At 48.4% G+C, this 12,353-nt stretch overlaps 1 protein-coding gene across 2 annotated transcripts in view; it reads right to left on the reverse strand.

The window, feature by feature from the left end:
- Positions 1–952: 952 nt before the first annotated feature.
- Positions 953–12,353, reverse strand: part of IRF2 (interferon regulatory factor 2) — an 88,713-nt gene continuing 77,312 nt past the window's right edge. For both annotated transcript variants that reach the window (XM_047772333.1, XM_047772332.1), the window contains 3 exons: positions 11,516–11,680; positions 3,828–3,874; positions 953–2,288 (listed from right to left, as the gene is read on the reverse strand). In XM_047772333.1, the coding sequence (XP_047628289.1) occupies positions 1,980–2,288; positions 3,828–3,874; positions 11,516–11,680 (521 nt within the window). In that variant the 3' untranslated portion in view covers positions 953–1,979. The remainder of the gene's footprint in view (positions 2,289–3,827; positions 3,875–11,515; positions 11,681–12,353) is intronic.

The raw sequence follows: 12,353 nt of genomic DNA on the forward strand, positions 1-12,353 counted from the left end.
AGTCTGACTTTGCAAACATTGAGGATGCAGGAGGGGTGAGTCCAAGGACTGTCTCAAGGTCAGGGACACACCTTGAAATGCTGAGGGGTGACGGGGCCTGGGGTTCTGGATGTTTCTTGCTCAAAAAGACATTCCTGAAGTTCTGAGGGCTAGGCTAGGGCTGAGGGCCCGGGTCTTAGAAAGAAGATTGATTGAGAGGAGGAATACAACAAATATTTCCTGTTATTGAAAATGCCTTATCCATGAGACTGGCACCTGACATAAACATCGAATTTTAGTCAGATGTTTAAGAACAAGAAAAACACAGATGTGGATGGAATTTGCTGACAGGAGAGAGCAGTGGAAAAGGGGTAAAAAGACTCCCTCTTGGAGTTGCCCTTGTGGCTCAGCGGAAACGAATCTGACTGGCATCCAGGAGGACACGGGTTCGATCACTGGCCTCGCTCAGTGAATTAAGGATCTGCCGTTGCCGTGAGCTGTGGTGTAGGTTGCAGACACGGCTCAGATCTGGTATTGCTGTGGCTGTGGTGTAGGCTGGCAGTTACAGCTCCGATTCGACCCTTAGCCTGGGAACCTCCATACGCAGAAGATTCAGCCCTAAAAAGACGAAAAAAAAAAAAAAAAAGACTCCCTCCATTGTCACAGCAGTCTTGGGCTTAACTTGTGTCCTTGACTCTTACTACCTATGTGACCTTAAGTCAAGGCATCTTCCTTTTAGGTCTCCATTTCCTCCTGTGAACTGGAGAGAAATCCCCACCCTGAGCACAACTCGATGAGTGAAGAAGTGAATTCATCGTGCACATTCAGCACAGTGTCAGTTCAGGGGGAGAGCCCCCAACAAGTACCTCTAGGCTTGAAAGGGGGAAAGTTCTGGTCACAAGAAAGGGCACTCTGCCAGTCCTATCCCATGATATGCTCAGGTACCCACAGACAAAGCCAGGCAAGATGCCCATTAAAAATTTAACTATATATCATATTCATTTATTATCAGTCCACAGGATAATTTGATTGCTACATGAGCTCATAAAAGCTTTTTCAACTTTACAAAATTAAAAAAAAAATGTGCCACAAGGATGTAATAACAATTGCCGATAAACAAGAAAAGGAATCTTAAAATTATAAATTTGCTGTAGAAAAGATAAAAAACAATTATATCTTCTTTAGAATTTTACCTTGAATAAAATATTCCCCTGTATAAAAAATAAAAAAGCTTGCTCTGGTTAGAATTAGAGTATTTTCGTCTTCAAATCTGGGAATTTGAATAATCTCTCCATGATAGTTTTTCTTTGTACCGCGTGGCATTCAAGCATAGCAGATTAGAAAGATTTTCTTTTTTCTTTTTTTTTTTTAAAGCAGTCTGAAAATGGGACATCTGCGGAGAAGTTCATTTTCTTCTCCTCCTCCTCAGGGATGTGGGACACAGCCTTTGAAGGGAGAAAAAGGAGGAAGGAAATGGGAGGGGAGGGGAGGAGGGCAGGGAAAGGGGGTGTTGACGGTGCTGTGAAACAGAGCAAGATCACAAGAAGGTCTGTCTGTAAGTGCTTTAAGATAAGGTGCAGAAGCAGACTGCAACGTCGCTAGTACTGCCCTATGTACATATTCACAAGAATAAAAAATTCTAGCTAGTTCACATTTTCTCATCCATTCTGAGGCATCCACGCCACCACGCTGGCCTTGACCGCAGGCAATGCAGCACCTCACTGCCCGTGTGGGTGTTGGTCCTATGACGTTCTTGAACTTGAGGGAGCAGCCCTGGGAGATCCAGCAGGCTCTAGAGATCACGCGTCTACCAAGGGGCTGGAGTCCTGAGTTCAAAAGAAGCTCCAGTACTGGAGTTGGACACAGCAATCAATGTTCTAATGTCAAGGCTTTTTCCCTTAAGATTTGTCTAAAACAGATGTCAGAGAGAAAAATAAAATACAAACAAACAATAAAACAAAGCCAAGAAATCCCAACAACCACCAAGGGAAGTCAAAGGCTTAACAGCTCTTGACGCGGGCCTGGGTGACGTCGGATGTCTTCTTGATGACACTGGCCCGGGTCTCCCGGTCCGGCCGACTGCTGCTGGGCGCCGGGGTCCCGGGGGCTGTGAGGGGGAGGTCTGGGAATGGGGGCCAGGAGCTGTTGTAAGGCACCGGACAGCTCTCCTCTTTGACAGTGACCTGGAGGTCGGGCTTGTTGGAAGTGACGAAGGTTGCCATGCTGGGCAGCAGGTAGGCGGTCCTCGTCCCCATGTTGCTGAGGTACTGCTTGCCTTCAATGTTCCTCTTCCGCCAGTGAGGTCGGCCCTTCCAAGGACAAGAATCAAGATACGTCTATTTGCTTGGCCTTCTCTGTATGGCTTTTTAAAAAAATGTACCATGGGTGTTCCCACTGCGGCTCAACGGAAATGAATCTGACTAGAACCCATGAGGACGCAGGTTCGATCCCTGGCCTCGATCAGTGAGTTAAAGATCTGGCGTTGCCGTGAGCTGTGGTCCAGGTCGAAGGTGCAGCTTGGATCTTTCGTTGCTGTGGCTGTGGTGTAGGCTGGTGGCTGTGGCTCCAATTCGACCCCTAGCCTGGGAACCTCCACATGCCGCAAGGGCAGCCCTAAAAAAGACAACAAAGAAAAAGAGAAAAAGAAGCACCATGTTTCCCAGGTGTCGGTGCCTGAATTTCTCAAGGGGCGTGGACCAAAGAAACAGCTTAGAAACTGTCTCCAGGTCCCTGGACTGAAACCCTCCCCCAGCTCTGTACACCCCCGGCCATGGCCTCTTCCCTTTTTATCAAGGCCATCTGCCACCTCCCAGAAACCTAGCCAAGACTGTTCTATGAGGGCAGGAAACAAGGCAGCAACTTGGGTTTCTGGTTCCCTCTACTCTAGCTGCTCAGCCTGATCATTAGGGAGCTCAGAGCCAGGACTGCTGGTGTGTGTCAGGGGGGATGGCTCCTCACAGCTGGCCTCCGACCTTGGAGTCAAGGTTTTCAGAGGGAGGGAATGCCCCCAGATTGCTTTCAAATGGCTTGGAGCTTAGGGCTTCAGCATGCAGGCAAGTAGCTGGCCTCGAGGGTGGCTTTGTTCAGAGAAGGAGCTGTAATACTGACCTTGAAGAAACAGGGTCCGGATATACATAGGTTCCTGCAACTACTGTCTTTTCAGAATTCCTGGCCTATACTTGAAAGTATTTAGTACATCGGGAAATCACTAATCCAAACAACCACTACTCAACCTCTCTCTCTCCCCTCCATTCCTCACAGGCAGACACAGAGCAGGCTTTGCAGGAATGCTTTCCATCACCATTACAGCCATTTCCTGCCCTTTTCCCAGCTGAGAGGAGGGAGATCAGAAGAGGAGACTCAGAATCCAGACCAACACACACCTGGCTTCTGGGCAGGATCGCAGGGGGCGGGGACTCCAGGTATGTGGGGGTGGGGGGTGCTACTTTTGCTTAGCACTGCCTGATGTGAGCTTTGGCCACTTGGACCTTCTATTTCTGCTTGTGCCTCAGGATGTTTATGGTGGTAAGATTATCAACATTTCCTGGCCTTTTCCTGCCATCCTCCAGCCTCCTTTCGCATGGTAACATTTTCGCTCCCATGCAGTCCCCTGAGTTTCATTTCATAATTTGAAATCCAAAAGCACTGTAAATCTTATGTTATATTTTACCACCACCACCACCAAAAAAAAAAAAAAAAAAATCCCAAAGGGAAACTCTTGATTGAAAAGAAAAAAACCTAACTAGCAGCTAGGAACCCAAAGTGCTGGTTGAGAAGCCCCCCTGACTCCCCCCCAGGCACCCCCTCCCCCCAGCATCTGCTGGAGTCAGTGTGGTCGCCGTACTTACCTCTGAGCTCTCTTCATCACTGGGCACACTATCGGTAGTTTCGCTTTCTGTTCAGAGAGAAAAACACACAGGGCCATCATTCCTGCCCTCCACACCGTCTCGAGGCTCAGGCAGCATTTGAAAAACTAGATCAGCACTTCTTTCATGGACAGAGAAATGGGTCACTATACCCTTAACCTCTGTCCGCTTTGTCAGGGCAAATGCTGGCGCCTAGGAGATGCCGGGACAGCATTTTCTGTCTCTAACTTTTGGGCCTTTGGAGAAAAGTTTGAGGGTTGAGGGGTAGCTCATCTGCTCTGGGCCAGGCTACAGGCAGTCATGGCCTCTGCTCCCCAGGATGGGGTTTGGGCCCTGTGGTGAATCTGCCTCCGCCCCCCAGGCCCTAGGCTGGCCGGTCCTTACCGCCCCACACCACTCTCCTATCCCAGGTAGCTCGTTTCAGTCCCAGCCCGGTCTTTGCAGATGAGCCACGCTCTGCTCAGGCCCCTCCTTTCCCTCTCTGCTGCTCCAGTCCTGGGACATCTGGATTTATAAAGTGGCATCCTCCTGCTGGGTTACTGTGGGTGGGCAGATTCCAGGGTGGCTCTGTGAGCCCCACCCACCGGGTTTACCTTCTGGGGTGTGGGTGGGGCTTGTGACTTGCTTTGTACCAACAGAACACGGAAAAGGTGATGGGATGCATGTGGTTACTTTACATATAACTGAACCCAGTCTGACAAAGAGGCTAGTCCCCTTGCTGGCTTTGCGGAAGTAGGTGGCCATGGCGGAAAGGCTCCCAGGACAAACGACCACAGGCTGCTTCTAGCCAATAGCCAGCAGCAAACTGAAGCCCTCAGCTTGACACCCTGCCGGTAACTACGTTCTGCCCCAAATCATGTGAGCCTGGGAGCACACCCTCCCCGATAACATCCTCAGCTGAGACAGCAGCCACGGACCAGACCTTGACTGCTGCCCTGAGCAGAGGACCCAGCAAAGCCATGCCCTTTCCCCTGACCCCTAGAAACTGGAGGATAATAAATGTGTGTTGTTTTAAGTCACTAAGCCTGTGGTTTATGGTCTAATTTGGTGACTATCCTGATTCAGCCTGCCAGCTGTGAGAGATATGGAGCAAGTTACTTAACTTCATGGAGCCACAGTTTCCCTCATCTGTAAAATAGGAGTAGAAACACCTTCCAAAGAGGATTCTGTGACAAGTGAGCCAGAGAGTGTGTGGAGAGAGGCCTAGCACAAGGCCTGGCACAGCTCTCACCTAGCACACGTTACCACGCATTTGTCCTAAGCGCACCAGCCTTACTCAACACCAGATCTGCTGGACAAGCTAGGGTAACAGGATCATGGTTCATAGCAAGTGGTTCCACATCACCTGGACAAAGACTGTGAGTTTTTTTTTTTAAGCAAAGAAAATTCTTCGATTTTTTTAAGGGAAAAAAAATTAATTGTATTAAATAAAAAATTGATGGTGTGCGGATTTACAGTATTCATGGGAGAAATGAAAGCACAGTGGGTAGAATTTCCAAAATACACAGACCCTTAGAGATGCCTGAGTTGGGGTCATTCATTTTACACGCGAGGCCTGAAGGGAAACAGTAATACTGCACTTTTATGGGGTGTGTGGGCCATGGGCTGGCACCTCTGTTTTGTTTGGTTGCTCGAGGGTCCCAAGTTGGGGAGCAGCTCCTACCGTCCCCCTGCTGTGCAGAGGAGCTGGTGTTTCTACCTCCTTCATCCCCCAAACCATATCTTGCCGGTGGCACAGCTGTGACCAGATGGCTTCCAGCTCAGATGGAGCCCTCTGGCCGCCTGGAGCACCAGCCACAGACCAGGCTCCCTGAGAAGTGAAGGCTAAGGACAAACGGACAGAGTAACAGATTCATTCCTCAAGCAAAGAAACCAAAAGTGATGGCGTGGGCCCACCCTGGAGCCTCTGTGTACACTTTCAGCCACTTCCTCTGGTGACTTCACCCAGGCAAGAGGGACTGCCGAGGGCGGACCACCAGCATGGGGAAGACGGGCTGGCCACTCCTCGGGCTGAGCTGACCTCCAGAAGCATCCTCGGGGGCTCCCACCTTGGCTGACAATGACCCTGATTATGAAGGCAAAGCAGCAACACCCAGCACCAGACATGTTTCCACGTAAAACCGAATTAAAAATAACAGCAAGGGGAAATGCCCCTCCTTGCCTAACCTTCGCACTAGCTCAGGCCCCCGAGGGGGCAGGAATCAGCGCAGCCACTCCTAAGGAAAATGCGGAACGGAGATGTTGAGAAATCAGCCAAAGTCTGGACTGAGTCAGCACAGAGGAGGGAAAACAAAGCAGCCTTTGGCTTCCAGGGCCCTGGGCTCTGAAGCTGTCCCGCAGCTCATGCTTCTGATGAAACTTCAAGATCCCCTTTCCATTTTCATGGTTGGAGCTCTTTTTGTGCTCAGAGGCCAAGGTTTCTCTTCCTTTCCTGTCTGTCTAGGCCCCTCCTCTCCTAATCACCCTCCATCAATACCACTGTTTTCTGTTCCCCTCCGCTGAAAATAAAAACACGGTGCCACTAGGCTTGCTCTGGAGGCTGGAAATAGGGAAAATGAGCAGGTGAGACCAAGGTTCTGGGATTCTACTGCAGCCCAAGTTACGGTTGCAGGAGAGGTTGGAAGGCAGACCCTGGGGAAGACTCCTTGGTAAGACCTTGCCTGGACCTTGAACGTGATCAGAATGTTAATTGCCCGTAAGGACCTGGTTTTGAACTTCTGGGTGATAGTCAGAGAGAGAAAACACGCATGCTCTGAACTCCTGTTTTTGGCTGACGAGAATGTTTGCATCGTTTCTAAAGGAAGATCAACTGCTTCTAAAGGACTTTTGATAACTCTTCATATTAGCAAACTGATCCAGCCTAAGGACCTCAAATCCTTCTCTCTAGAATAAGAGCGATGCTCACGGCCTCCCCTGAATCACTGGTTCAAAGTGCTTTGTCGGGGCACTTGTGCCCAGTTTCCTGTTTTCTTTTTACCATGGTCATTTTCAGGATCACTTTTTTTTTTTTTTTTTGGCCACACCCAAGACATGCAGAAGTTCCTGGGCCAGGAATCGAACTCAAGCCATAGCAGTGACAACACCGCTTATCCTTAACCGCCACCAGGGAACTTGAATTGAGATCCCTTATAGGACAAATGAGTTCATGGCAGCTGCCGCTTCCAGATCACGGTCACTGTTGACACAGCAGCATGAGTTGTTTCTGTTTTTCCTTTTGATTAGTGTGGACTGGATTTTGCATTTGGAATAAGAAAAAAAAAAAAAAAAGGGAGTTGCTTCCCGAGCAGGGTCTGAATAAGTTGCAAGTGTTTCCAGAGTGATAACAGGTACCTGAGTTTAGGTTTCAACCTTCTGGTCTCAGTTTCCCCAAAAGCAAGTGGGGTGAAAGAGAAGGGGATGTTGGATCAAATGATGGCAAAGATGCTTCTTCCAGAGCCGAGGTTTGGTTTACTTTATTTATTTATTTATCTTTTTGTCTTTTTAGGGCTGCACCTGGAGCATATGGAGGTTCGAGTAGGTTAGGGGTCCAATCAGAGCTGAAGCCACTGGCCTACGCCAGAGCCACAGCAAAGTGGGATCCGAGCTGCGTCTGCGACCTACACCACAGCTCACAGCAATGCTGGATCGTTAACCCACTGAGTGAGGCCAGGGATTGAACCTGAGTCCTCATGGATGTTAGTTGGGTTCGCTAACTGCTGAGCCACGACGGGAACTCCAGCAAGAATCCTCTTAATCTTAAAGCACTTTTATTTTTGCCCCACTTGACAAAACGCAACCTTGCTATGGTTTCTGGAAGGACCCAAAATCTTTCTGCTGCTTGCTGGTCGGTAGGAAATGTCCCTTTTCTTGGCTATCACCAATCAGTCCTCTGTCTTAGGCTTTCTTCTCCATCCTCTCATCCGACCTTCCCCAAAAGACGACCATGGCTTTCTTTTTATAAAACCACCAACAACCTAATAAAATCCTGGTGCCAAACATGGGGCAAGAGGCCACTTTGTGGAAGATCTTTAACGGTAAAATGACTCTCTCTAGAGTGTCCCATGGTTGGGCTTTGGGACATCCCTCCCCAGGATAAAAGTTTATGAATCCAATTAGAATTCGATATTGTCTTAAAAATAATCCAATGCAAGTCCATTCACTAAAAGAAGCTGTCCCTTTTCTTGCTCGCTGTAATATTTAGACCATGGAGAAGACAGACCGGCAACAATGAGTGTGGTTTTTGTAACACTACTGGGATTATATTTCAATGCTCAGTAGGGAGAAAAAAATAGCCAACAACGCCTCCAGTTTCCTAAACAAGGGAATGAAAGTGGTTGGAGGAGGCTGAAATTCAGTTGAATAGTCCAAACAAAGGAACCCTGTCATGAAAGACAGGCATACAGCCTATTCTCTTGGGGAACATCAAACTTGAAAGAGAATATGACCCAAAAAGCTGCCTTTCCTAGTAGCAAGCTGTGAGATCCCCGACTGGAAAATTTTAGTTGCCCATGGTCAGTAACAGATATGTTTCTTATTCGCTTAGCTTTTTTCGGGCCACACCTGTGGTATATGGAAGTTCCCGGGCTAGGGGTCAAATTGGAGCTGTAGCTCCTGGCCATAGCCACAGCAACACTAGATCTGAGCCACATCTGAGGCTTACACCACAGGTCACAGCAAGGCCGGATCCTTAACCCACTGAGCGAGGCCAGGGATCGAACCCTCATCCTCATGGATACTAGCTGGACTGGTTACCGCTGAGCCATGATGGGAGCTCTAAGACACATCTCTTTTGTGCCTGTAGGTTCCAGAAAAGTAACAGTGATGGCTTATCTGGGCTCCATCCAATAAGCCCCCCTCCAAAGGGTTCTGGAGAATTCAGACAATGAAAACAACAGAAAGAACTAAAGGCCAGGCTGAAACACCAGGCTCCAACCAATACCACCGCACCCCTGCTGTCTCCCCACAACCCCGCCAGCCTGGCACTAAAATCCTGCCTTTCAAATCTTGCAAATGTCCTGAAAAGGGTAATGAAATTTTCGTTTCTCTCTGCATGAATCAGCTGTTCTGGGGATTCTTCTGCTAGAGCAAAATGCCACTACTGGCAGAAGAGCAAGTAGAGGCTTTTCCAGAGTCCCCAAGAAGACATCAGAAAAGTCTTACTCAACAGATAAACAGAAAAGCTAAAGCTCCAACCCCTTAAAAAAAAAAAAAAAAAAAAAAAAAGCCCAAAACACATGGGAGGTAATAAATGCCTGCCGTAGCATAATATAGAACAAAGTCATACATTTTCAGCCACAGTCAGGGAAACATAAGCAAAGGAGCTTCACGTTTCAAGTTTCAGTTATCTCCACGGTAAAATTAGGGCATAAACATTCTGCTCTGCCTCCTTCGGTTGGCCCTTGAGATTCTGGGTCGGGCAGCTGTGAATGGCCGGGCCCCACATGGCTTTGTAGGGCAGCCCCACACTGGGAAGCTAAGAACTCGGCATCAGCTCTGTGAGGGTCTAACTGTGCTGTAGGTGGTCCCGTCCTGGACACTCGGCTTCACCCCACCGGCCTTGGATTCCTAATTTTTTTCGGGCCACACTCTCCACATATGGAAGTTCCCAGGCTAGGGGTCGAATTGGAGCTGCAGCTGCCAGCCTACATCACAGCCACAGCAACGCCCGATCCTTAACCCACTGAGCGAGGCCAGGGGTCGAACCCGCATCCTCATGGATATTAGTCGGCTTCTTAACTCACTGAGCCACAACAGAAGCTCTGAATTCCTAATTTTTAAAGAGAGAATAATGACAGGACCCAAGCAGACAGGGTTATTCTCATGCTAGTTCAATAAGCCAATCGATTCCAAGCACTCAGCACAGCTCACAGGGCACAGCAAACACACGGCAAATAGCAGTTATTATTACGGGGACTGGCAGAGACCAAAGAGGAACGGGCACATGCAGGAGTTCAAAATATGCCTGACGAATCCACGACTGATGACAAGCTTATCCTGTCTGACAGATTATGGGCTTCTCATGGCCAAGGCTGGCTCACGTTTTGCTTTTAAGTTCCCAACACAAAGGAAGGCTAGGACCTTGAGGACCTCTGTGAAGAGAAAAGTGCCAGTCACCAACGAACACACACTGGATGAATCGGCTCCTATGAGGTACTTAGAGCAGCCAGGTTCATAGGGACAGAAAGTACAAGGGTGGTTGCCGAGGGGCTGGGGGGAGGCGGAGGCGGAGTTATTATTTAACAGACACAGAGTTTCAGTTTTGCTTTTAAGTTTTGCAAGATGACAGCTTGCTGGAAGTGGATGGTGGTGATGGTTTCGAGACTAGGTTAAGGCCCGTAATGCCGCAAAAAGGTACCCTTAAAAATGGCTAAAATGGTAAATGGTAGGTTATCGGCATTTTAACACAATTTTAAAAAGTAAATTTTTTTTTTTTTTTTAAAGAAAGAGTTCAGGAAATAGGAGGTTAACTTAGGGGCTGATAACTCAAAAAAAACTCGTCACTTGACTCAACCTAATTCTAATGCTGACTCTGTGCCTGTCACCGGGGTGGCTGCCCAACTGAAGGACGCGCTATTTGGCAGCACAGAAAGGACGCTGGAAAGAACTCCCAAACCGCCTATTAGAACTGACTGTAGTTACTCAGGAGAGGGCCTCTGCTTTTTATTTTTAATATCTGCAAGCAACAGCGCTGACTCAGAATGTGTATTTCATAATTACAATTGAGTCCCACAAAGTTCAGTGGAGATCATCAGAAAGCTTGGAGAAGAAGATATGATGCTGGTGGGAAAAAGAAGCCATCACTTTAGCCTGTAAGGATGGAAGAGCCAATTGAATCTGGCCCTAATCCTGTGACCGCTGGGGCCAAGTCTGCAATTCTACAGAGTTGAATTCCCTGGGGGAACAGAAATGGGCTCAGTCGTCTGGCCCCATTAGAAGTGGTACTAAATCATTATATCGAAAAAGAAGCAGGAAACATGTGGAAATGCCCAGTAAACTTGGCCGAACAACAGAATGGAACTTGGGGTCTGAAGGTGTAGTTCGAGTCCTGACCCAAACACTTACTGGCTGTGTGGCTGGGAGCAAGTCTCTTCACTTCTGATGAAGGACTCGGAAGAGGTGGTCCCTAAGGCCCTATCCAGCTTGGTCAAACTCAGATTCCATGAACAACACCCTCTGGAATTTCTGATAACTTCTGCAAATAAAATAAGACTCAGACGAACTACTTCCCCAAAGAAATCTTACTGTTAGTTATGCATGAACATGTTACGGGTGACCATGTCTTCCATCTGAGAGTAAAAACCCAGGAAGATGTTGATTGAGAACATTATAGCAAGAACAATTCTAGCCAGGAGTTCCCGTTGTGGCTCAGCAGTAACAAACCCAACTAGTATCCATGAGGAGGAAGGTTGGATCCCTGGCTTCGCTCAGTGGGTTAAGGATCTGGCATTGCTGTGACTGTGAGGTAGGCCAGCAGCTGCAGCTCCGATTCGACCCCTAGCCTGGATCTTCCATGTGCTGTGGGTGTGGCCCCCCAAAGACACACACGCACAAAAGAAAAATTCCAGCCAGAATAAGCCTTAGGACAGAGGAGAGGTTCTCTGGTGTGCTGGGGAAATGGGTGACTTTAGACTAAAGGGCCCGCCCTCCCTTGCATCTTCCTGGGTCCCAGAGCTCCCGTCCCACCCCCTTACCTGCGTAGGAAGACACGGGGGAGATCTGCAGGGGGTAGAGCTCACTCATGCTGACCGGCTGCTCATCGCTCTCGGTGGTCACCTCCACGACTTGGCAGATGTCTGGTGGGTTAGTGACAATCTCTTGATCCTCAATGGTGCTGTCCAGATGTGACTGTCCTACAACTTCAAAGAAAAGACAGTGATCATGCACCAGTGTCACCTGTCCTCACCAGCCCAGCACACACTCTCAAGGAAGACAACCTTCCCCCAGAAAGAGACCAAGAACAAGGAGTCAGAGTTCTGATCACCAAACATCGTCTGCCATGAAAGAAGAACAAGCCTTCGCTTTGGTTTAATGTCCCCAGAGAAGCAGCTTGCCAATAGCCTCAGGGCTATTTCCAGTGTGCCTGGCAATGGTGCTTACATGTGGCCACGTCCCAAACTTAACCTGGCCACAGCCAAGAATGCAGGACCAGAGGCTGTATGCAGACTTAGCTCCAGGGCCAGCGAGATAAAAGTGCTTTGAACCTGTTCCCTTCTAGTCTCTCTTCTTGTTCTAAATAAAGGTACTGTGCTATTTTCTGGGTCTTGGGGTTGAAAGAGACATCATCGAACTTTGATTAGGACCTCCCAAATCCACCCCATTGTGTCATTTCTAGCTGTGGGGTGCTCTATGCATACCCCTAAGCACCCTTCCTACTCTACAGGCACGGATGCAATATCAGAACAGCGGAAAAGAATGGTTTCCCAATTCTAACACACCTTAGTAACATCAACTCTTTAAAACACTGATAAGATGAATTCCGAACACCCTGGCTCTGAACTCTAACCCCAACTTTTTAAAAAACGAAATTCT

This window comes from Phacochoerus africanus, chromosome 3, assembly GCF_016906955.1.
Source record: "Phacochoerus africanus isolate WHEZ1 chromosome 3, ROS_Pafr_v1, whole genome shotgun sequence".
In the NCBI taxonomy this organism is placed as follows: Eukaryota; Metazoa; Chordata; class Mammalia; order Artiodactyla; family Suidae; genus Phacochoerus; species Phacochoerus africanus.